The 25,975-nt window shown below is 42.1% G+C and overlaps 1 protein-coding gene across 4 annotated transcripts in view; it reads left to right on the top strand.

Annotated features, from left to right (window-relative positions):
• Window positions 1–25,975, top strand: part of PTPRG (protein tyrosine phosphatase receptor type G) — a 704,516-nt gene that overhangs the window by 535,353 nt on the left and 143,188 nt on the right. For all 4 annotated transcript variants that reach the window (XM_077858250.1, XM_077858249.1, XM_077858251.1 and 1 more), the window contains 2 exons: window positions 2,245–2,311; window positions 24,710–24,867. In XM_077858250.1, the coding sequence (XP_077714376.1) occupies window positions 2,245–2,311; window positions 24,710–24,867 (225 nt within the window). The remainder of the gene's footprint in view (window positions 1–2,244; window positions 2,312–24,709; window positions 24,868–25,975) is intronic.

The following is a 25,975-nucleotide window of genomic DNA, read 5'->3' as shown; positions in this document are numbered from 1 at the left end:
CAGCTTCCAAGAGGGAAGACTTTGATATACACTCTTGATGGGAGGAGTGGCCACTTCAGATCTCAAAGATGTATATGGTGGAGAAGGCAGGAGTTTGTGATCCTTTTGCCATTTCCCATAGATGTCAGAGTAACTGCAGGTAGTTGAATTGGCATAAACTTCTCTATCAGACTGAATTGGGAAAACAAAGACCACATTTTGGTCTATAAATTCAGTTTGATTTGGAATATTTCTTTCAGCTCCAATTTTATTCTTTGACTTTTGAAATTTGGCCACATTTACTGTAGACTCACTTATCCTGCATTCTTGAGTTGTGATTCCATTTATGACCATGTTTTGAATGTGTTAATAAGTATTTGCTATGGTGTAAATATAAATTCTTCATTTTGGTGTATTTTTTGTGAATGTTTGCCTTTTAAGAATGTTCTGTGCTCAACCAGGATGTAAAAGCCCTGGCTAGACCTTCCTGTCAGACAATTTGGAGGTACACTAATGCCAACTCCCAGAATTCCACTTTTGTGATTGGATACACACACGGTTCCTATTCACCGATCCTTTTTTAAGTACCTGTAGTGTTTATGATTTAGTACCAAATTCCACCTCACTTTATTAGTCTGTAAACATAACACCATACATAATGGCATCTGTGTTTGAATTTAGTCATGAGTCAGGACTCCAGACATTAATAGGTAATCATTGTTAACTCATAGAGCATGTAACCTGAATTTCTCAACCTTAGCTTCTGCCCCTTTGATACCTTGAGCCAGATAATTTCTTGCTGTGGGGGGCTATTCTGAACATTGTTAAATTTTTAACAGCAGCCTTGCCTCTACCCATGTGATGCTAGTAGCCCCTCCCCCTTCAACTCTACTTTTGAAAACCAACAATATCTGCAGATACGGCCCAATGTCCTTGGGATGGGGTAGAGGAGATAGGTAAAATCTGCCTCCTGTTAAGAACCACTACTCTAACTTGGAGATACTCTAAGTTTTCAAAAGTTACTCTAACTTTTCTACTCTAAAGCAGAAAAGCAGAAGAAATATGTGAAGTATGGGTATTGTCTGAGGAGCAGCAACTCAATGGACAGTTTGCAAGGGAGGAAGGAAGTGGAAAATTTTCAGTTATCTTAAAATTTTGACCTAAGATGGCCCTGAAATAACTAGGGACATTAAGTTGGGTCTTGCTACACACTCAAAGATTCACCAACATCTCAACTTCGTTATGTTAGTAGTGGATTAAATTAAATATCATCCCTGGAAAAAATTTCAGGAGATATGCTGACCACAGAGAATGGATTTTGAAAAACTATTTGGGAAAAGTTAACCATCCATACAAGTAGAGAAAATTATATCGTGATCCATTTAATACTCATAATTTAAACTCACAAATGATTGAATGCCAGTCTTGTTGCATCTTTCTATGCCCTGCTCACTTTCTGAATGGCTATCCACTCCTGGATTATTTTGGAGTGAAATCTAGGCACTATTTCATTGCATTTGTAAGTATGTCAGTATGTGTCTAAAAGAAAGTACCTCAAAACCAAAATTACAGTATGCTGGTGGAATTGTCACCTTCTAGAGAGGGCAAGAATGAGGATTTGTGCTGTGTAATATCAGAAAGTTAGGGAAAGATTGGGTAAGAAGCTTGACTTTTGGGGGAATTAAAAACCCCAGAGAGAAATAAAAGTTGGGAGACACTGGCTCTTTAAGCCCCGCTCCTGTCCTGTTCTCTCCTGCTTTGAGTCTTAGAAATCCCTCTTACAGTATGTGGTAAAGCACAGGAGACTGGATCCTTAGGAGAAAAGGCTGGCAGGGCACAGATCCATTTTCTAAAAAGGAGAGAAGTAAAAAAAAACACATCACAAGAAGGTATTGAAATATTCAGTCAATGATGGATTACTCTTTGATGACTTTCAATGACTTTTTAGGAGATCCGGGTGTACTTATAATAAAACAAAAGGAAAAGGAAAGTCTTATAGTTGCTTTTTAAGATTTTCCTGGGACTATGGTATTACCCTCTTGTTCTGATGTATTCTGAGAAGTTTCTTTCTTTTGATTTAGACTTCCTCACTTGATTTTATGATGTCATAAATCTTTTGTGTTGGTGAGAGCCATGGTCTGTGTAAGGTCTATGCAGCCTGCTAGATAACCTCTATTTCCCCCCCTTCTCTTCAGAAGATTAAACTGAGGCTGTTGTGTCTGATGCCAGAATAGATTTAACCAATCATGTTTCCTTTACATGTAGGTCAGTCCAAGGGACAATTCTGCACTGAATCCTATTATCCATGGGTTGAAGGGCGTCGTACATCATGGTAAGTAAGCCACATACGTTTCTCTTTGTTGGTATGTGAAGAGCTAAGGTCTTCACCTAAAGGAATTGGGTTATCTGGCAGAGGACAGAGGGTGACCCCCATTCCTCATCCACTGATGTTGAAGGGCATTAGAGCCATTATTTGATGGGTAAAGAGCATGCCCATTTATTACCTGCAAATGGATCTGAGTTAACAGTAAGCAATTTGTTTCTCTTCAGGTACCACTTTGAATGCATATGTTATAAATCAAAGCACCCTAAGATATACCATTGGTATGCGCTGAACCTGCCACTGTCTCAGGTCTCTCTTAAAAATATTCCTCTTTCAAGTATCTCTGCATTAATAAATTTCTTTATTTGCCTCTCAGATTTAGGGGAAAAAAATTTAAGTAGCTGTGACAAGTCATTAAACTTTGCTGCATGTGAGGAAGCATCATCAGCTACTAGCATGGAAAAAGCTAGACCATGTTCTGTGTAGCAGACGTCTTATCCTCGGGCATAAAACTGGGAAAGAAAGTAAGATAAATGGGTTCTGTCTTTCCCAACTGGTTTTTATTGGAGGAATTTCCCTGCAACTTTATTATCGGCAATGCATCATTACCTATGACATCAGAATCCTCTAATTTCAAAAGTACCCTTGTTGCAGGAAGGTATGGAGTCTTAGAGGTAATGTAATGATTTGCAAAGTTTTAATAATCTAATTAGAATTCCAAAGATATTGACAAAAATAGCATTAGTAACCATAATAAATCTCCCCTTCATCTCCACAGCTGTGATAAAACATCTTCACACCTTTCTGGGAGGATTGTCTTTCGACATTAGCCAACTCTGTAGAGCTTAACAGACATCTTGCCCCATTTCTCTCAGGGAAACTAAAACCAGTTGTCAGCATGCAGTTGAGGCAAGTAGGATTTGGGATTAACTGTGCTGCTCTTAGAACCATTCAGTCATGCAGCAGGTAACAAAAATAAACCTCGTAAAAGTAGGAAAATAGTGTGGCTGAAAGCAGTCGCATAGAAGTTGTGGAGGGAAGAGTCCATGACTTCTCAATTTCAGTTTGTGTCTCTAAAGCAAAGCCCTCACACGCAACTGGGAAGCAGGTTGTGTGGCAGTTCCTATAGGGAACAGAGCACCTTGGTCAAAACTGTTTCTGCCTGCACATTTGTGCTTTGATTTTGGTATGGTGGTGGTGGTGGTTTGGGCAATAGGAGTATTTGCCTTGTACTCCAGGCAGCCTAAAAAGTGCAAAGAAAGCTGGTATTTGGGCAACATGCTGTGCATTTTTTCACAAAAGATCCCCTTGGATACTCAGTTAATCAAACTCTTCCCAGAAATCCCAGTTCATAGTGTAGACTGAGTTTGGGGTTTGAAATGGAGTAAGTGATGAACAGATCTTCCTTCCCCCTGACTTTTCTTCCTATTTTAAAACAAAACCATCATGGAGAGTTCTAGAATCTTCAAAACAGGTACCTCTCTATTCTTTGGTCAGAGAGGAAGCACTCCACCAGCAATGACATTTGAGTAGATCTGTGTGTGCTTACTTCCACAATGATAATTGAAGGAGATTCCATATGTTAAAGATAAGCAGAGGCTTCTGTTAGCTCCCAGATCCCCAAATCTCTGTAAACTCACTGTGTAGTCATCATTTGGTTCAAGAGCTCTGTGCTGGCATAATCATGTTATCCTTGTTCATTATCCACAATTACCCTCCAAGAGGCTGTTACATGTACGCTCTTCTATGTTTACCTGGCACTGGGAGGGTGACAGAGATGCCTGGGATGTGGTTTCAACACTCCTTCCTAATGCAGAAGTCAGAGGAGACCTACTAGAAAAAATCCCCTGCAAAAGGGAGTTTCATTATTTATACAGCAAAAGTATGGTGTGCCCACTGTGTGTGAATAAGAGACACACAGGGAGGTGTCTGGAAGGAAGGTGAGGTGAGGTGAGGTGCCGCCTCTCATTTCCTCTAGCCTGCCCAGTGGGCTATCCCTCACAGCTTTTGCATTTGCTGTTTCTGCTTCCTCTGTCCGGAAAGTTCTTGCCTTAGCTCATTACAAGGGTGTCTCCCTTTATTATTTCAGGTTTCAGTTCAAATCCGTGCCTCTTCAGAAAGTTCTTTCTTAACTGTCCTATCAAATGCCCCAGCTGCTCCCCATGCCCATGGCTCCATCATATCATCCTAGATTCCTTTCCTCGAACCACTTAAAAGTATCTAAAATAACTTTGTGTTTTATTTACTCACTTTTTACCTACTGAACTGTCAGCTTTGTGGGGCCAAGACCCCCTGCGTGTATGTCAAATCACAGATGCCCAGTAAATGTTAGCCAAGTCAATGAGTCAAATAAACCCACAAATAAGTGGAGATATCAAAATATAGAACTGGGAGAAGAGGAGGAGAAACCAAAGGCCACTTGAGTTTTGCTTTGACTGGAAAGAGAAAGGAGTAAGAGAACATCTTGGAAACCTGGCTATGCCCTCCGGTCTCGGGCTGTTGCCGACTTCCATTGTGATAACACTCATCTCTTTTGTCGTTCTTCCAACAGAGAATGAACATCTGAAATGGCTAAAACAACTTTTGTTGGCATTAGAAGCGTTTTCAGTTGAAGGTCCTGTAAAGGATTTGAATGATCTGTTAATTTGATGGGACATAAATAATCATGCCCTTCACAGAATCTCTGGCTTGGAAATGATGATAGAAATGTGTAAAAAGGAAAAATCAATATGAATTTCTGTTACAGTTCAGAATTGGTTTTATTTCTTCAGCTCTGGGAGTCATATCCTAGAATATTAATTCCTCATTAAGTGAATTTGGGTTTTTTTGTTTTTGTTTTTGTTTTTTTAATAGGAAGAATCTTCTATGTTCTTTCAGCTGAAATGACGATGAGAAATCTGGTCATCCCCACCAGTGGTACTTGACATTTGTTCAACAGGGGCCTCTGGGAGGCAGACAGCAAGGTGGGGTTTTCAGTGCAGGCAAATTTATTGACAGGGAGTGATAAAGAGAGGAAGCAGGGCCACATGGGGAGAGTGTTGGGACTACAGTCCAGCTCTGGTATCTCTGAAGTGGGGAGGGAATCTAGGAGGACTAGCTGAAGGCAGCTCTCACAAAGTCTTGACTGATGCACCTCACTGATGCACCTCAGAGCCAAGCCTGTCTGTGAGAGGTGTCCTGTGTTAGGTTCCCCTGACATGCAGAGTCACCAGCTAGCACGTCCTATCTTGACCGGCCTCCAAGAGAACACTGTGGTCACTGAAGGTATAGCCGCTGTAGGCTGGAGCTAACAAGGCTCCTCATGGCAGTGTGTCTCTGGAAGGAAGATCTTAGGCATGTACCTCCCTTGGCTGGCATGGAAGTTCACATCTTCCTTCCTGATCTTAGGCATGTACCTCCCTTGGCTGGCATGGAAGTTCACATCTTCCTTCCTGATCCCATTTCCAAAGAGGACTTTACTTGGTCCTTTCGCTTTTAAAATACTCAGAGGTGCTTAGAAGCAGTGCTTATGCCTCTCGTGCATAAGTACCTAATCCCAATGTACTACGAAGCTAGGCAGAGAGGGCACAGCCGACCTAGGCCTACCCTCCTTGCATTTATCAAGTCTCAGAGCGGGGAACATACAGTTAAGCATTGTCATTGCATTAAAGAGTGGGGAGCAGCAGGTTTAACCCAGATTTGGGAGTATAGAGGAGGCATCAGTGACCACTCAGGCAAAGTGACCACTGAGAGACCTAAAGAGTGCATAGAGACAGTGCAGGCCTAGAAGGGAGCAGTCAAGGTTTCAAGCAATGCCACTGTGGAGGGAGGTCCCTGGTGGTGGAAGTGCATATAGCATCTTTGAGGCTCTGCGCTCAGCAACATTGCTTCCTCACTGCTGGAGAGAGATATCTAGAAATCTCTTGGCAAATGTAGAGTGTTGTTTGTTAGGTGTTCATTTTTCCATGTAAATTGTGATTTTTACAAAGTTGAGAGCCATGAAGAAATATAAATAGAATGGAGAGATGTGATTTGCCATTGATTCTGGTTCCGTCTGTCCACTGGGCAATAGATGGAAGCACTAAAATGTATCGAATCAGCTGTTTTATTTACACACTCCCATCGGTATCCACCGGGAAGGAAAGATTTAGGGAGAAGTTGTGAATCCTAGTCACAGTATTGACTCGTTCATTTACAGTGCTTTTTGTATTCAAGAACTAGCACTTAATGGAAGCCACACCTGATAGAAATATGGGTTCTGAGAAACTTAGTCTAGTTCTGTTTTTTAAAAACACATTTAAGAAAAAAAAAAAACCTTGTATGTGAATCAGTATAGAAATGCAACTACCCCTTACTAGTTTCACCCATTTGGCCAGTGCTCAGAAATGTACATTATATTTTAAGTCAATTAAAAAGTATTTTTTTTTCTTTTACATTTTTGGATTACCTACTTTTCTATTCTTCTTTTATGATATCCACCCAAAGAAAGTCTAGCAGGCTGCTTGTGTATGTATTCTAGAATCCTGTCAGAATGCATCAAAATCCTGACCACTCCCTCTTGTCAATCATCTAAGAGAGACTAATTTTTTTTAATTTTTGTTTTATTTTTTAAAAGATTTACTTATTCATGAGAGACAGAGAAGCAGAGACAGGCAGAGGGAGAAGCAGGCTCCCTGGGGAGAGCCCGATGCAGGACTCAGTCTCAGGATCCCGGGATCATGATCTGAGCCAAACACAGACACTCAACCACTGAGTCACCCAGGAGTCCCTAATTTTTTTTATTTTTGGAAAGAAACTTGCTAGTAGCGATTGCTTGGTTGTTGAACTATGACTCTGTCGTCTTTCCCCATCACTCCCACCCCCACCCCACCCCGCCTCTGTCACCGCTGTCTTCTGCTGAATGTACTGCCTAGATGAGCAGGACGGTACCTTTCTCCTTTAGAGGAACTACTAGAAATTGGGTCAGACTCCGGTCAGAACCAGATGGTTCACCCCATCCTGCCTCCTCAGGTTCTTCTGAGAAAGCTGTGAAAGCGCAATTAAATGATCACCTGAAAACACCCTTCAATTAAAGAATGGTCCAAAACGAGGTTCTTGCAAGTTTTAAAGTGATGGCAGCTGGGGCTGGGACAGGATCTAAACTTTCTTTGCGGAATAGCTTCCTCGACTGACTCATTTATTCACTGGGTGTATTTTTGAGGTGTCTTACACCCATTTTCTCCTCTGTCCTGGAATACTCATCAACTCACCAAATCTATAGACAGAGTCATGGAACAGCTAGAGTTCAATCCAGGCATTCGGCAGAAAGGGAAGATATAAAGGAAATTTGCACATATAAGTGACCACCTGGCCAAGCACGTGGTGGTAGGAGCTCATGCATCTGCATTTGCTCTTTTTTTCCATATTCCACCTGCTGGGATTGAGGGTCCTATAATCAAGAATAACCCCAATGAGACTCCAGACCTGAAGTGATCTGAATTTATTCTAAAATAATGGATAGGATTTATCTTCTACAACTGCTGATATGTCATTCACCACATACACTATTTAAAAAGAAAACAAGCCCCGAGCATGGCACCCTGGGCACTTCAGGATAGCTGCTCTGGGGATGCGGTTGGGGGGGCGGGCAGCCTTTCCGAAAGCCATGCAGCCATTTCTGCCAAAGTCGTACAACTGCCTTATCCTCTGAGCTGGCCAGTCCTCATGTAGGTATATACCCAAGAGAAATGTCCACAGAAAGACTTGTTAATGGGAGATTTGTTTATATTAGCCCCAGAGTGGAAACAGCCCAAATGTCCACCAACGGGAGCCTAGATATGCAAGTTGTAGTATGGCCAGACAGCGAACATTATGCAGCGATTAAAAATAATGAGCTAGTTGATTTACATGACAACAGAAGAGCACATATTGCATGGTTCCATTTCTGTAAAGCTCAAGAACAGACAAAACTAGTCTTTGGTGATAAAAGCCAAATAATGCAGTGGAGGGGTATAATAAATGAGAAGAAACAGGGAATTTTCTTGGATGAATCTTGATCAGGAGGATGATTGCATGGTTATAATATAAAAATTCACCACACCATCCCCTTAGATTTGTGCATTTGACTGTTTGTAAATGAAAGAATAGCCCATGTATATTATACATTGACTTCCCCATGATAATACATTCACAGAGCTCAAAATCATTGGCAGTGTGCACCACATAGTCACATATTAAAAATCCTGACAGAGTCCAGCGTTGGCAAGGCTAAGAATGCCAGGAACTCTTATACTTTTCTGGAGCCACAGCCAGGTTGCTTCAGTATGCCACCCCCTGCGTATGACCCCTAGAGAACATAGATGAAAGTGTACCATGAGATGTGAACGAGAATGTCAGTGGCATGGTTTTCCCTAACTGCCCGAACCTAGAAATGCCCTACATGCCTGTCGTCAGCAAGCTAAGTAAACACAATGCAGGCCTATAATAGAATATTCTACTCAGATGGAAGGGGCTGGCATCTTGTGCCTGAGCACATGTGAGAAGCACCAAGTAGAGCAAGGGTCTGGAGAAGGTTTAGTGTATTCCTCAACATAAAATTCAAAACATGAGGAAACCCAGCCTATATTGTTTCAGGGTGCACGTGTAGGTGGTAACGCTAAGGGAAAAGCCAAGCAAGCAATTATTACTTTTTTAAAAAGAGGTGTGATAGTCACTTCTTGAGGCAGGATGGGAAAGTGAGGAAGCACCAGCCCAGGGAGCATGGCAAGGGCTTCTCCTGCCCTGGTCTCTCCAGGGTTCACTTCAGGATTATTTGTCAACAGTATCTTTATGTTGTGTGCACCTTTCTGCATGTGTATGAAATTTCACAAAGAAAACAGTCATTAGCCTTAGAAAGTAAGAGTTTCCGACAGTGATTCCCTCTGGGTCACATCAAGTTCCAAGTGGCCTTACGACAAGCAAAGAGAGGGAGCTAGAGCCCTTTCTTAAAAACTTTCACCGCACGTACCCCTGACAGGCTGTTTGTGACTCTACAAATTTATTGCAGGCTAAAGAACTGTGGCTGCCTTGCGAGTCTATCATTAAGAGATGACTTTGGGGGCAGCCCGGGTGGCTCATCGGTTTAGTGCCTGCCTTCGGCCCAGGGCCTGATCCTGGAGCCTGGGATCAAGTCCTGCTTCAGGCTCCCTGCATGGAGCCTGCTTCTCCTTCTCTGCCTGTGTCTCTGCCTCTCTCTCTCTCTCTCTCTGTCTCTCTTTCTCTCTGTGTCTCTCATGGATAAATAAATAAAAGCTTAAAAAAATGAGAGGACTTTGGGAGTCTATAACTCCCTTTGGAATTCACAAAAAAGAAATTGGAAACAAAGAGGATGAGGCATCAGGCCTCAGGTCTAAAAGCAAAGGCTTCCCACTGCTATGTTCTGGAATGTTCTGGCTCTGCGTTCCAGAACATGCTGGCTCTGGTTGGAACGCTCCAACCAGACAAGGGTCTAATTAGTCTGATAGGTACCACTGAATTCTGAGACACAGCTATCATGTCCCCTGTCACATAGAAAAGCAAGCAAAGGGAGCATTGGCTGGGGGGCCTGAACCAAGGTCTTCATGACTTAAGACTGGCTCTTGTTACTCCCAGACCATCTCCTGCTCTATTTTCCACCAGGGGTACCACCTGCCTCTTCCAGCCTTGATTGAGGTTCATCACATCAACTCTCAAAGGCAGAAAAATGAAGAAATGAAGAAAAATACTTCACAGGACCCTACTCTGTCATCATTCCTCCACACTATTGGGATTATCCCCTGGGCCTAAGATCTTGACATCATTTTTTCTGTCTGCGGCTCAGTGGCTCTCAATGGCTCAAGTTCCTGTAAAGTATCTTGCATGGACTTTGCAAGAAAAGGACAAATCCCAGAATGAGGGACTTTGGGGGAAAATTAAACTGTTAGGCAGAAATAGTCTGTGTCATTACAATCCAGCAGCAAGATAATGGGGCAGAGGTGCATTGATAGGGTTTGAGAGGTTCTTACCTGTTTTGTCGATGTGAACTTTAAGCTTCTATAATCATAGAGTCTATCCGTTGCCCTGTCCATGGAGGTCCTAATAAGTGCTAGTCAAGGTGTTGAGGGTAAAATGATAAACAACTCTTTAAGGAACCTCAGCACAGTTTTCTAGAGTGGTGGAGGGATGGGGTGATAGGGTGATGGGCACTTGATGGGATGAGTGCTGGGTGTTAGACTATATGTTGGCAAATCAAACTCCAATAAAAAAAATTTACAAAAATAAAAATAAAAAAATAAATGATGAACAAGATTTCCCCTGCCTTTCAGGAAATTTTAATATCATGAGAAACCTTTTATTTTTTTTGCCTTCCCATTCTTGGTGCTGAGAATTAAAAAGATTAATATTCTTCACCTGCAAAAGTAATCTCATGTGTTCCTACGAATAAGCAATTAGAACTTTGGAATGAGTTTTCTGAAAAGTGTGGGTTACAGGATATTTTTAAAGAAATGGAATTGGTTCCTTTTCACTTCTAATGTGGCCCTGAGGAACACTGGATTCTGGAACAGTGCTTCTGAGTTGAGGCTATCTTGGTTTCAAATCATGGCTCTCCAGCCTGGGTGCTGTGTGATCCTCCACAAATTCTTGCATCCCTCTGTCCCTGCGGTTGTGCTTTGTTAGATGAGGATAAGAAAAGTATGTATTAATGCTAGACGTATTAGAATAGGGAAAGAACTGAGAGCGAAGGGTGCCTGGCACGAGTCCACTGTCCTCTAAATTGGCCTCCAGCAAGTGCAATCTGTGAGCCAAATCTGGCCCGCTGCCGACTTTTGTAAATAAAGTTTTATTGGAACACAGCCACACTCATTTGTTGACATATTGTCTATGACAGCTTCTGCACCACAGCAGCAGAATTGAGTAGCTGTAACAGAGCTACAGTCTGGCCTGCAAAGCCTTAAATGCTTACCCTCTGGCCCTTTACAGAAAAAGTTTGTCAAACTCTGCCTTAACTAAGTGGTAGCAATTTCGGGAGCTCTGCTAATAGAGTTGCCTTCTCCCAGTGGCTGGCTCATGTTGGGACCATGTAAATACCTATTCGGGCCATTACTTAACTACCATTTGACAGACTTTAGAGATGGGCTTCACTTTTGATTTTTTTTAATATTTTATTTATTTATTATTTATGAGAGACAGAGGGGGTGGGGCAGAGACACAGGCAGAGGGAGAAGCAGGCTCCATGCAGGGAGCCCGACGTGGGACTCAATCCAGGGTCTCCAGGATCAGGCCCTGGGCTGAAGGTGGCGCTAAACCGCTGAGCCACCCGGGCGCTTCCCTTCACTTTTGATTTTGCCCCAATCACCAACCAGTCCAAATGTTTTTCAACCAAATTAATGAGGGTTCTGTTTTAATGTTGACCTTAAAGAAAGTTTTCTCCCTTTTGAGTGGGAAGCCCAATGCTATGTTATCGAGCAGCCCACTGATAGTCTTGAACATCGTACCACGCAACAAAATTTCCCATTTGAAGTTTATGTTTCCGGCATTTAATTACATAGAACTTTCCTGAAGTGTGCTATAAATATCCAGTACCCTGGTCTTGGTTAATTGGCTCACATCTGTTATGGATCCAGGAAGGGCAGATGCTTATCTGAACACTTTTGATCTCAAAATCTTCGAGAAACAGGCACACTTAAGCCATTTCCACAGTTTCCTGGACTTCGGTGTGTCATAACCACCGCTATAGATGTGAGCCATTTGCATTTCTTTTCTTAGCCAAAGCCAGGAAATGGGATGCTGTGCGGCTCCTGTTTTATCACCCATAGTGTCGTGAACAATAATGTTAAGACAGAAAATAACTTCAAAAGTGATACCCTCTAGGTCGGATTTGAATTTGAGGCTAGTTGTCATTTGGCCAGCCTTCTTTGTCACTATTTGATCATTTGAAGAGGATCACGGGAGCCTGAGGAAATGCCCTTCTCCCGATTGTATCAATGTGATGTGCAGAGCAAAGAGAGAGATTAAACTGTCTCCTGTCCTCTACTGAAAGGGTGCTCGCTAAAGTACCAGGAGGCTACTTTGTGTGATTTTCTCACCTTGCTGTACAGATGTCACCTTGGTGTGAGAGAGGCACTGTGGTATAGTGTCCCAGAGCACAGGCTCTTGGTGTGAATACTTGTGCCTAGCACATGGTCAACACTCAGCATTGGCTGCTGTCGCTACTACCTTCACCACTACCATCTCTGTTACTGTTCTTACTTGTTGCCATGAGTCTGGAGGAGGCCATGTGGTGACAGGAAATGATTGTGGACCTGTGAGTGCTGCTGCCGTCGCTACCTGGGTATTGAAACACTTGAGTTAGTTGAGTCACACAAAATAAAATGAAATGAGAAAGACAATTGTCACAAAGTCGTTTGGAGTAGCCATTCCCTTTGAAATCAGGGAGAAGGGTCATGGGCCAGGAATCAGAAAGTGTGAGAAAGGAAGAAGCAGTAGCCTCTCATCTGTTAACGCCTGGCTGTGGACCTAGCCCTGCCCAGACGTTCTGGATGTATAATCTTAAGTAATCCTAGCCAGTCACAGATGGTAAACTGAGATTCAGAGAGCTTGGATAATTTGTCCCAGCTCATAGAGTGAGACAGTAATTTGAACCCAGTTATGTTAGATTATGAAATCCATTCTCTTGCCAGCTCTTCTGGGCCAGTTTCTGCTTCCAGCACGGACTAACTTCCTGAATATTGACAAAATCCACTTCATTTTTGTGAGCCTCAGTTTCTCCTCTGTGAATTAGGTCATTGATTGAGCATCAGAAGGAGGTTAATAGAAGGTACATACCCTGTCAGTTATGGCCACTGTGTAAGGGAGAGAGGCAAGCAGTGGAATTGTTCAGTGACAATCTGGGTTTTTGTCACTATATGAATCTGTATAATGTAACTGTCATGTTCATTTCCTTAATTGTCGACAAGTCTCTGCTCTTTGTGTTTCTCTGGAATATTAATGACAACGTATGTTTCATTCAAATGTCAACTGTTAAATCAAGATGCCACATTTGACCAACTGAGAGTACCAGTAAACTCAAAGAGCCTAGATGTTTTTGAACCAGGGTGGTGTGGCTGTTCCATGACCTTGTAGTGCCTCTCTGGGTGCTTAGAAGAATCTGTTTAATCATGATAGGCTCTTTCCTAATCAAGCTGCCTTTACTCAGAACCTGAAATAACACTAGCTATTCATCTCATTATATGGGCCTCTCAGATTTTCTCTGGACTGTGCCTGTAGGAAAAGCCAGGGAGTAGGATTTTAAATCTCTACCCACTGGTCGAGAATATTTCAGAAGCAGAAATAAGGTCCATATCTCTACAACCCCATGTAGTTTGCCCCATTCATTCTCAAATGGAATGGCTTGTTGCCATCCCATTTTTGCCATTGCTTTTAAATGTCTTACTCGTCGTATAGGAATGAGGTCAGCAAGCTTTCTCTGTAAAGGGATCAATAGCAAATATTTTAGGCATGGTTGGTCATATATTCTCTGCTGCAGCAACTAAATTGTGCAGTTGTAACCTAGAAGCAGGCATAGATAATATGTATACAAATAGCTGTGGCTGTGTTCCAATAAAACTTAATTTACAAAAACAGGTTACTAGGCTAGATTTGCCCCCATGGCGACTTTTGACTTCAGTTACTCAGTGACTTAGTTTGATCAATTTTTTTCAGCCATGTATGAAGGACCTAGTCTTTAAGACACTGTGTTGTGTACTGGGAGTATAGTCAGGAGCTACGGTCTTGTGGTAACAGAGCCTCCAGCCTGCTAACCTTAAGAGACCGCTATTAACCAATTACACAGCCTATACTGACACCAAAAGTCTATAGAGCTGTGACTGTGGGCAAGTTAGCAGCCCTCATCAGGATGTTGATACCTACCTCACAAGGTTGAAAAGCCTCATTTAGGGAAAAACTGGAGCAGTGCCTGACTAACCCTGAGTTCACACGCCATAAATGTGCACTGGTAAAAAGAGGTGATGTGCAGGACATCCCATGCGGAATGCATTCTTGGGGTTCAGGTCATTGAAGGTTTAACTGAGTTAGAGAACCTAGGCAGACGAACAGTTGGGAGTCGGTGCTGCTGCCTGGTCCTATGAGTGCTCTTCACTGTGGTCACAGAAAATGGGCCCTGACCTAGCTTCTGGTAGACTCATAAATATGATGGGGTTCTTTAGTGTGAATCTTATTGAAAACGTCACCTCGGTATCCTGTGTCATCATTCTGTGACTCTCATTTCTTCATATATTTTTGTCATATATTTGTAACATGACACTATGTTAGTTTCAGGTATACAACATAATGGTATGATATATGTATATATCGTGAAATGTTCCCAACACCAAATCTAGTTAATATCCATCATCACACATAGTTGCAGTTTTTTACATTTCATATTTTAACAATTCTAAAGTCAGGATGCATCTTACATTTGAAATCACATCATTGTCTAACTAGCAATGTGTTGCTTTTAGTAGTGGCATTTGAAATAATGATGCATCTTATAATCATTAGAGACTTAGATGTGAAAGAAATACAATACTTAGGACTTTTTTTAAAGATTTTGTTTATTTATTCATGAGACACACACACACACACAGAGAGAGAGGCAGAGACACAGGCAGAGGGAGAAGCAGGCTCCATGCAGGGAACCCGACGTGGGACTCGATCCCGGGTCTCCAGGATCAGGCCCTAGGCTGAAGGCGGTGCTAAACTGCTGAGCTACCTGGGCTGCCCCAAAATCTAGGATTTATTGGTTACTTAAAATACCTCAACTACCATGCTTGTTTGTTCCTTCATTCTATTTTAACATAACTATTAGGAACCTACTATGTTCTAGGCCGTGTTTTAGTTGCTGGGTGTATGGGGTAAATGAGAAAGGCAAGGTTTTTGCCAAACTCTTGAGGGAGATAGACAGTAAACAAATAAACATACACTGGGAAGGAAATGAAGTAAATGTGATAGAATTAATGGCAGCAGGGACATAGAAGATGGGCTGTTCAGGATGGGCTCTCAGGAGATGACTTTTTTTTTTTTAAGATTTATTTAATTATTTATTCATGAGAGACACACAGAGAGAGAGAGAGGCAGAGACACAAGCAGAGGCAGAAGCAGGCTCCATGCAGGGAGCCCAACGTGGGACTCGATCCCAGGACTCCAGGATCATGCCCTGGGCCGAAGGCAGGCGCTAAACTGCCAAGCCACCCAGGGATCCCCAGGAGATGACATTTGAACTGAGCCCAGCAGGGTGAAAAGGAATCTCCTGTATGGAGTGGTGATGGGGAAGAACATTCTAGGCAGAGGGAACAGGAAGGTGATGAGACAGGTGGGTGGTCAGCAAGGGTGAGAGCAGAAGGGCTGCAGAGGTAAACAGATCATGTAGGGCCCCATGGCCATGGTGAGGAGTCTGGAAGACAAACCATGAGAGACTCCTGACTCTGGGGAACAAACAAAGTGTTGCGGAAGGGGAGGTGGTTGGGGGGTGGATAGAGTGATGTGCACCAAGAAGGGCACATGATGTGATGAACGCTGGGTGTTATACTAGCTGTTGGCAAACTGAATTTAAATTTAAAAAAGAAAAGAAAAGAAAATGAAAATACTAATTCAAAAAGATATGCAGGAGTGCCTGGCTGGTTCAGTCAGAGGAACATACCATTCTTGATCTCGGGATCGTCAGTTCAAACCCCCTGCTGGGTGTTGAAATTACTAAGGAAAATAAATAAAAGATATTAAAAGGGACTCCTAGGTGGTTCAGTGGTTGAGCATCTACCTTCAGCTCAGGGTGTGATCCTGGGGTCCTGGGATCGAGTCCCACATCGGGCTCCCTGCATGGACCCTACTTTTCCCTCTGCCTATGTCTCTGCCTCTGTCTGTGTCTCTCATGAATAAGTAAATAAAATATTTTTTTAAAAAGATATTTAAAAAAGGAAAAGACAAAAATAACAAATGAAGTAAAGCCAATGGAAGATTTGAGCTGGGCAGTGTCAAAGTTAGATTTGTTTGTAAAAGCCAGAAGAGTTCTTGGTCTTCATTGAGAATTCCTCACCCTATCATGTTTACATTAGGGCAAGTGAGGCACTCAGAGCCCTGGGACCCAGATTGGGGTAGTAGAAAGAGCCCAGTGCTGGGCATCTGAGACCCAGATTCACTCCCACCTCATTGCACAATCTTGATTCAGTCATTTTTTTTCTTTGGACTTCATTTTCCTTATTTGTAAAATGAAAGGGAACAAACGTCCTCTATAACTCTTAGGAACCCTGCAGTTCTTTGTGATTCTTGGGGGGATTCCCCAGGATCCCCTCATTGTAACATTAGGCTTATTCCTTAAAATCATTTGTCATGAAACCTTGAAAATAGCTATACCTTGAACATGGGTCACACCCAACTCCACTGGTCCATCTTTCCCATTCCTTCCTGATAGCCAACATCCAGTTCTATAGAACAGGTCTTGTTGCTTGTATGAATGTATGTATTTTTAGAGAGAGAGCGAGCATGAGCAGAGTTGCAGGGGATGAGGCATAGAGGGAGAGAGGGGAGAGAGAATATCAAGCAGTCTCCACACCTAGCATGCAGCCTGATGTAGGGCTTGATTTCACAGCCCTGACATCATGACCTAGCCAAAATGAAGAGTTGGATGCTTACCCGACTAAGCCACCCAGGGCCACCACATTGCTTGTGTTTAGATCATAAAATTAATTCCTTGGTTACTCTGGGAGGCTTTTGCCTCCATCTTAATTATAATCTAATGCTTTCTGACCTCCGTGATGGCTTCTAGAAGCCTCACTCTTAAATCCCCTGGATTCTGGCCCTTAGGCCCTTTATTTCCATCATGACTTCCATTTTCTGTTCTTGTGATCAGCAAGCCCTTCGGTCTGAGGCTCATCACACCCAAAGCTCTTCCCAGATCATACAGCCCATTCATGGCCCATCCAGACAGACTTAACCCTGAGCTGCTGACTTTACATTCTAGTGTTTTGGCATCTTCACAATTTTCAGCCAAATTCTAGATTGTACTTTAACCAGCAGCTGATTTTTTTTTTTTTTCTTCCCAGAGCCCATCAGATTTTGGACTCTTGACTTTGTCTTCTACCTTCCCTCCTGCTCACTTTACTCCAGCCACACACCAAGCGGAATCCCTTTGCACTAGCTTTCTTTTTGCCTGTAATGTTCTCTCGAGGTTGCCGCATAGCTCATTTCTGCCTTCAGGTTTTTAATCAGATGCTTCCTTCTTAATGAGGCTGCTCTTCAAATTGCCATTTTCAAAATAGTAGTCAGGGGAGCCCTCATTGAGAAATGTGTCATTCAAATATGACTAACTTGTTAGCAGCTAAAAGGCATTTGGTCTAAAACCAGCCATGAATATGTCAGTGAAGAAATGTTTCAGGCAGAGCAAAGAGCCAGTGCAAAGGCCCCCGGGTAATGTGATGATGGCAAAGAGAGCAGTGTGGAGTGGCTATACCTAAGAGTCAGGAAGTAGCAGTGGATGAGGCTGCAGCGTGGGGGCCCATTTATACAGTCCCCACAGAAACTGGCCACTCGAATATGCTCAGCATTATTAAAAATGCAGACTCTCAGCCCCACCCCAGACTTCCTGGATCAGAATCTACATTTTAACAAGCTCTCTATCTAGGTGATGTGCATGGACATGAACTTTGAGCAGCGCTGTTATGAATCTTCTTCCCTCATTTAGAGTGACCTATGACCCAGTTTTTTCCAATGTCACGCTCTCCCTACCCTCCCCAACACAGAGCGGAAGACCATTCCTACCACAATGCTTTTAAGTGGTTAAGGAAAACTTAATAGCTTTTCCTTATAAGAAGTTTTGGGGCATCCTGAAGAACTAAACAATCATGCTAAAAACAGAAGCTTGGGCTTTCTTTTATTTGTTTATCTTACATATTTCCCTAAAATTGGTTGACTGCTTGTTTGAGGGGTGGCAAAGATATTCTTCCCCTGGAGGCCACCACATTCTGCCCCATATACCCTCCAATGTAATACTTTGTTCACTGGGGCATGTGTGCTTGTGTGTGTTTTCAGTATGATTCCATGATTCCTGATTCCTGCATAGGTCTCGTCTATATTTTGATTGTTCATCATACCTTATAAAGGGCTTTCTTTCTTCCTATATAACCAAAGCATTGAAAATATTAGGTTATTAACACACTGAAAAATGCAATCAATCAGATGATTATCATCTAATGTTTTAATGATCACATTTTTAATCCAATTATGCATGTTTGAATCTTTCAAATTTTCTTTAATTAAAGATTGCCTCCTGGCACTGCTATCAGAAATAAGGAATTGAACAGAATTGAGCCAGATATAATTTAATGTTGAAAGGAAACTGCAAGGATAACTGGGCCGCGCTGGGTTTAATGGTTGACCATGACTTTAAAGCCCTCATACAAAATTTCCTAATTGATAAGAAAAATTTAATCATCTTCGGATATACTCCGTTTGCATTCAAATAAGGTATTTCTCTTTCTAAATAAACCTCCCCTAACTGATTATTCATATTGTCGTGCAAAATGCTTTAAAATGAAAGACAGAGTTGGGTGAAATGTAGACTACTTAATACAGTGTGTATTTAATATAAAAGTCATACATTATTCATTTTTGCAATTTGAATAACTTTGAATTTAGCATCCCTGTTCTTCATCTTTTTCTTTGATGAACAATTAATTATTAAAATATAATATTGTCTGCATACAGCGCTGGGATCCTTGAAAGTGGAATATGAGATTCATTCCCTTTCAATTCCTTTATCTGGTAATGCACAGAACCTGCTTATTATGGTTTAATGGAATGAATGAAGGTATAAATAGAGTGTTTCAAATATTTTTCTCAACTAGGTAAGTGGCTGGGATAGGAATGTTTTGAATTCAAATTACTAATTTGGATAAAAGTTGGAAGCAGCATGCCCTGATCAGGATGGTTTAGAGTCAAACTGCCCTTTTAAAACAAGAGCCATTTAACAAGCACTTAAATGTACTTATCCTGTGCCAGACACTCTCCTAAGCCCTTAACTAATGGTAACCTACTTAGTACTCATTTATTCATCTAACCTACTTAGGAGCTTGACACTATTGTAATCCCATTTTGCAGACGAGAATACAGTTACAGGAGAGGTTAAACAATTTGTCTTAGGTGAGACCTTTAAATAGACCAGTTAGGATTCAAATCCTGGCTAGAGCCAGGGACCTGGCTCTAGCACTTCCCTCTACTTTATAATACCTACATTTATTAAGATTTTCTTTTTTTTTTATTAAGATTTTCTTAATGGAAGAGTTTAGGTTTTCACCTGAAAAGTGCTTTCTTCCCTCTTTCCAGTGGCTGCACTCAGGAAATCCCCATCTTGAGTCTAGCCTGTTCAGCACCCTGTGGCTTATGTGGGCTTTGTGGCCAATGCTAGAAGTAGAGGGCTACTGTCTCTAAAATTATTTCTAACTTACAACTAAATGTTATGAGCACCCCATTTGTCAGTGGTATACTGCCTATGGGACTGAGCAGGAAATGGAATTTTCAGAAAGATGAGTACAAATTGATATTTAGTTTGAGCTAGAAAACTCAAGGAGTAAAGAAAACAGCTCAAGAGTTAATTCTGTAATGTATGTTCACAAAAGAAGTAATCATTGCCCCCATCTTCTAGCTCTAGCTATCATGATGACTTTCTTTTTTTCTTTTTTTAAGATGTTTTATTTATTTATTTGAGAGAGAGAGACAGAGACAGAGAGAGCACAAGCAGGGGGAGCAGCAGAAGGAGAGGGAGAAGGAGACTCCCCACTGAGCAGGGAGCTCTACTCAGGGATTAGGACCTGCATCAAAGGCAGATGCATAACCAACTGAGCCTCCCAGGCACTCCTCATGGTAACTTTCTAACACTTGCACACCTTCCCACACACACACATCCTGCCAAACAATTGCTTTAAAAAACAAGGAAGGGACGTGTGTGTGACTCAGCTTTAAGGTTAAGTGGTCGACTCTTTATTTTAGCCCAGGTCATGATCTCAGGGTCCTGGGATGGAGCCCCGCTCAGCAGGGTCTGCTTCAGGATTGTCTTTCTGCTTCTGCCCCTCTCCCTGCTTGTTCATACTCTTTTTCCTAAAATAAATAAATAAATCTTTAAAAAAAAAAAAAAAAAAAGTTGGGGAGAATGTGGCCTGATAGCTAAATCCATTTCAGTGACTCTTGTTTAATGACCTTTGCCCTAAGAATGGTTTTTACATTCAAACACTAATTAAGTGAAATGTTATTCCCCTAAAAAAGAATTCTGTTCTTCTCATGGTAGATGTATATATTTTAAATTACCCTCAGTTGTTATTTGCATTTTGAATATCTTTAATAAGGTTGTGGAAATGCGTTTGTTAACGTAAGTATTCCTATAACATCTTTGATTTTGCCTCTTGGCCTGCAAAACCTAAAATATTTACTATCTGGCACTTTACAGAAAACATTTGCCAATCCCTGGCTTAAAACACAAAGTGAGCTGGTCTGCTCTCAGCCAAGTGCTTGCCTTGATAAATCAGGGCTCCCAAGGCACTGTGCTAAGCCCCTTACATTTATGAGCTTGCTTAATTTTCACAGCCTTCCTGAGGGGTAAATACTCTCAGAATTCCCATTTTACAGATAAGGGAAGTAGCTCAGAGAGCTTAAGACTGTTCCCTATAGTCACACAGCTGTTAAATATTAGTTGGTTCCAAAGCTCTCACTAGAACTTTGGCAAAGAAATTTTAACCTGGAGAATATGTCAGACATGATGCACTTTTAAGGCACTAGTAATGAAGGCTTAAAAAAATAAAAGGAAAAACAAGAAAGACACATATGCAAGTATTAAAAGAAGTGTATGGTTTTTAAGGTGTAAGGGGCTAGGGCTTGACAGTTTAGAAAAATAAAAATAATGATAGTAATACAAGTAATAAGGATTAGAGTAAGAATAATATGTATCATTTATGAGATGCTTATTATGTTTCAGGCTCTCAACAGCCTAGGAAGCTTCAGTAACTAAGATCACAAAACTTACAGGTGGAGTTGGGATTTGGACCCTGGGAGTTTAAAATCTGCTGTCTTCCCCAGCTTCCATAGGGACAGAGAAATGCTGATGAAGACAGTGATTGGATTTCAGCTTTCAGCTCCTGCTCCTAGGCTTACTGTTCCAGATCCTAAGTAGATTCTTTGAAGAAAGGATCCCGTCTGAGTTTCTGTGTTCTCAAGTTTTTGACCTCCCCTGTAGTCTTCCATTTTCCCAGCAGTAAAATTAAAGAATTGGACTAAATTGGTGGTTTCCAAAGTGTTCCTAGGTTCCTAGCTCAGCTTTAACCACGGTGGGGCTGCATTTGAGCTGTTTGAGTTGGCCTCCTCCTCTGTAAGGTTTTGTTTGAATAAAGGGTTCCTTGGCTCTCCAAGGAACTGAACTAGGGTGGTCTAAGCCCCTCCCAGGTCTCAGAATCCCAACCCAATGGTGGTGACTATGGCAGGATCAACAAACAGCAAAGCCTCCTTCTCTGTCCCTCTCACTGTATCTACCCTCCCTGCCACCTTCTGATTGCACCTGATAATCACTTAAAGCCAGAACCTACCTCTGAAGCCCTTGGGTTAGTCAAGGACCAAAAAGATTCTTCTGTGTTTGTGGCAGCGGTCACACCTTCAATTTCCATCAGTCCCTGCCAAAACCATATGCCCGTACAAGAACTTATATGGGAGTCTTGATCCTGCTGAAACAATATGCCCTGTGAAATCCAGTCACCTCAGATTGGTGGGGCAGGTGTTTACATTCCTTAAAGCCGGGGGCTCTTCCTCGAGTGGTTGCTCTAGGTGGGGGCTTTGCTAGTGCAGGCTTGTGGGTATGGTCTTGTCACTACCGGTCTGCCTACAGTGTGCTCAACTGCAGCCCTAATATTGGATCAGGCTTCTAAGGGAACTCTTAAAGATTTTCTTGGTCATTCATTCTGGAGCCCTTGATCTTAAGGCAGATTCGCGTGCTGTGGTGGGACGCCAAGTTCACCTACAACATGAGGGAAAAAGAAGAGGGTGATTTTGTGGTTTCTGATGCCAGGCCCTATGCTCCCTCTATTGCTTGGGGCCTCGTGTTGGTTGTTTACATAGCTCAGGAAACACAGAAGCAGCAAGCAAAGGCCAAAATTTTTCCTGCTCCCAGCCAATCCAGTCGCAGCCAAGCACGCTTGCAGAGATTTACCCCATCATTAGGTTGCTGGTAACCAGGTTTAAATTAAAACCCACACTTGCCAGTGGGCGGAGGGGCAATTCGGTGATTTCTGGCCTTTTATCCAGACAAAACCCGCTTTTGTCATTTTGGTTATAGAACCCTGTAATTTGAAGACTTTTGCATTTATTAGTTAATATTTAATTTTTCCTTTAAAAAACAGAATTGAAAATCTGTATGGGAATCTGAGCTTCTTGAATAACTGTGTCTCCTTCCCCAATCCCTACTGACCTTTGGCTTAGTCATTTAAACTCTCTATGCCTTGATTTCCACATCGTAAAATTGGAGTATTAAGAGTAAATACTCCATAGTGGTGTAAATTGAAAGCATATAGTGATGGTTAAAAATAAAGAAAGCCTGGATTCTAAACCCAACTACCTGTTTGTACATTCCAGGTCTGTAAATTGGTGATAATAATAGGACAACTTCATGGGGCTATTTTAAGAATTAAATAAATTAATCTTTATAAAGCTCTAAGAACAAGGCCTGGCATGTACAATAAGTACTGCTTAAATGTTTGCAACATGTAAACACTTAAAATAGTGTCTGGCATATAGTAATGAAACTAAATAAATGTTAAGTTTTATTGAATTAATTTCTACCAAAACTAAATTGCCTGTTTGTTTTAAAAGAGTTGATTTCTGTTGGGGTTTTTGCATTATCACCCAGTTTACAGAGATCTCTCCAGTCTGTGGATACATATCTGCCCAAAGACCTGTACAGTCATTTTGCATGAAAGAGGAGGAAGTGGGCACCTGGGTGCCTCAGTGGTTGAGTATCTGCCTTTGGCTCAGGTCATGACCTCAGGGTCCTGGGATCAAATCACACATCAGGCTCCATGCAGGGAGCCTGCTTTTCTCTCTGCCTGTGTCTCTGCCTCTCTCTCTGCGTCTCATGAATAAGTAAATAAAACCTTTTTAAAAAGAGGAAAAAAAAAAAAAAGAGGAGGATGGAGATGGTGGGATCCTGGAAAGACTATTCCTGTAGACACAGATGTGTCCAGGAAGTAACTTGGAGCCCTGAGGTCCCCCCAAGAATGTCCTTGGCCCCATAGTGGAAGCTATCAAGGAGCTAAAGCAAACCATTATCAGGACTATAATAGCCTTATTATATCCCAAAAATGGATTTTAAAAAAAGGAATCCCAGACTTAAATTCATTCAGGGCTAGAACTTTGGAGACCCAGAGGGAGAGTAGAGCTTTCTCCAATTTGGGAGAGAAGCTGAATGATCTACTGAGCCTGATTAGAACTATAAAACAGTGCCCTAAACTCTATTGCACTGTTTATTCCTGCCGCAGGACCTTGGCACACGATGTTCCCACAGCCCCAAATGCTCTTCTCCTCTTTTGCCCCTACCTCTCAGTATTCACTGAGTTAACGTTAGCATCTTCATTAACTGCATCAGAGCTGTCTGTGCAAGCTCTGATGTCACAGTGCCTGAACTCATATCCCAGCTTTGCCACTGAGGAGCTGTGTGACCTTGGCACTAACCCCTTACACATCTTTTTTTTTTTTTTCTCATAGAGTTATTGTATCATTTTTAAGTCTTAAGTGAAATAATCATTTCTTCTACTTAAAGAAAGACCCCTCTGCTTTTGTAAAAAGAAGAAGCCTATTTTCAGGGCCCCATTTTAGAAGCTCAGGGTTAGATATTGGGTAGGGTTCACCCAGATTTGGATAGGTGTTGGGGGAAACCATCATGAGATGTATCCAACTTTGGAGTTGAACTTTACCCTTGGCTTACAGTTTTCATGTTGAATCTCTCGTGGGTGTTCCAGAATTTATGCCACTGACTGTTAATTCCTAAGTATCAGATGGGGAAGCATTCAGTGGCGAAGCAAGATTGAGAAGGGGTAGGTACATAAGATCAAGTCCATTTTTTTTCTGCAGAACTTCTCAGAGACTTGTCTGTGCTAGTGTTTTGCCTGTTTCCTGTGGGGAGAGGGAGGGACGTCAGGTTTCCCAGCTTTGCTCTTCATGGAACCCGTTTTTCTTGAAATACAGTGCATCGTGGTGCCTCAGAACACACCCTGGGAAGCATTGCTTTGTTTGCTGTGGCCCTCCCACCACCAAATGCTAGTGCTTCTCAGGATGTAAACAAACATAAGGCTTGTGATGTGGCACCAGCATGCTGGGGGTTTTGACTCTACGTCTGCAGCATAATATGACTTATCATTGTGCCTTTCTTTTCTTTCTTTCTCCAAACAGAGAAAGAGACCTTTCTGGATCCTTTCGTCCTCCGGGACCTCCTGCCTGCGTCCCTGGGCAGCTATTACCGATACACAGGTTCTCTGACCACACCACCATGTAGCGAAATTGTGGAGTGGATCGTCTTCCGGAAGCCTGTCCCCATCTCTTACCATCAGGTAGATGTTCAGCCGCAAATGGGACCTCTATGTTCCCTTGTTTTGTGTTGACTTAACCATTTAACATTACTACAGTATACCAGTAGAGGTGCTTTTTTATTTTTTATTTTTTGATCCTCTGCTTCCCATTGATTCCTTCTTTCTTTCCAACAAACATGTTTTTGAACCCAAGAATTATAACATATAGAACATGGTGTCTCCACCACAAATTAACTGGCTGAGGAGAACTGCAACTATAAAATCAGGTATTAGGTAAGTATTCGATCTTGAGGTGAGAATAGCTGTCCTCGATGATGACAGCTTGTGCCAGAAAATCTTCTAAACTCTATATATGTGTTCACTCATTTAATCCTCAAGAACAACAGTACTCTGTTTCCCCATTTTATAGAGAAGAGGTACAGAAATGAGCTAACTTGCCCAGGACCACACAGCCATAGTGTCTGATCCCAAAGATGATGTTCTGAACTACCAAATCTACCAAAGTTCATTAAAGGGAGAGATTTGTATACATGATGAAATGAAAGAGTGAATAAGCCCTTACATATGGCCATCTTACTGGTCAAACAGCATTGAGAAATGGCTTTTGCTCTGAGATGGTGCACATAAGGACACGGCCTAGAGAGATTGGGTAATATATCCAAGAATTCATGGCTAATGAATGTTGAGGCTAGAAACAAAGCCCAGGTTTGTCTGATTCTAAAATCCATGTGACTGACCATTATACTAAATTACTTCTGAGTGTGTCCTGGGCTGGTTTCCCAGGATGGTGGATTTAGAAATTGGTAAAATGGAAATGGGGTTGGGGTCTGTGTCAGAGGAAGAGGAGCCACTGGGCAGGGGGCAGTAGGAAGGGGTGGGGAGCCTTGAAATAACCTCATGAGAGATAATAGATAGAAGGAGAAACTTCCTAGAGGGGATATATTAGTCAGTGTAATGCAGCATGCACTGAAGTAGAAAAGGAGTATGTTTCTTCTCCATAATTTCAGAAAATAGGGATGCCTGGGTGGCTCAGCAGTTGAGCATCTGCCTTCAGCTCAGGGCATGATCCCAGAGTCCCGGGATCGAGTCCCACATCGGACTCCCTGCATAGAGCCTGCTTCTCCCTCTG

The sequence above is a fragment of the Canis aureus genome, chromosome 19, assembly GCF_053574225.1.
Source record: "Canis aureus isolate CA01 chromosome 19, VMU_Caureus_v.1.0, whole genome shotgun sequence".
Lineage (NCBI taxonomy): Eukaryota > Metazoa > Chordata > Mammalia > Carnivora > Canidae > Canis > Canis aureus.
This window is presented reverse-complemented; position numbering and strand designations above follow the sequence as displayed.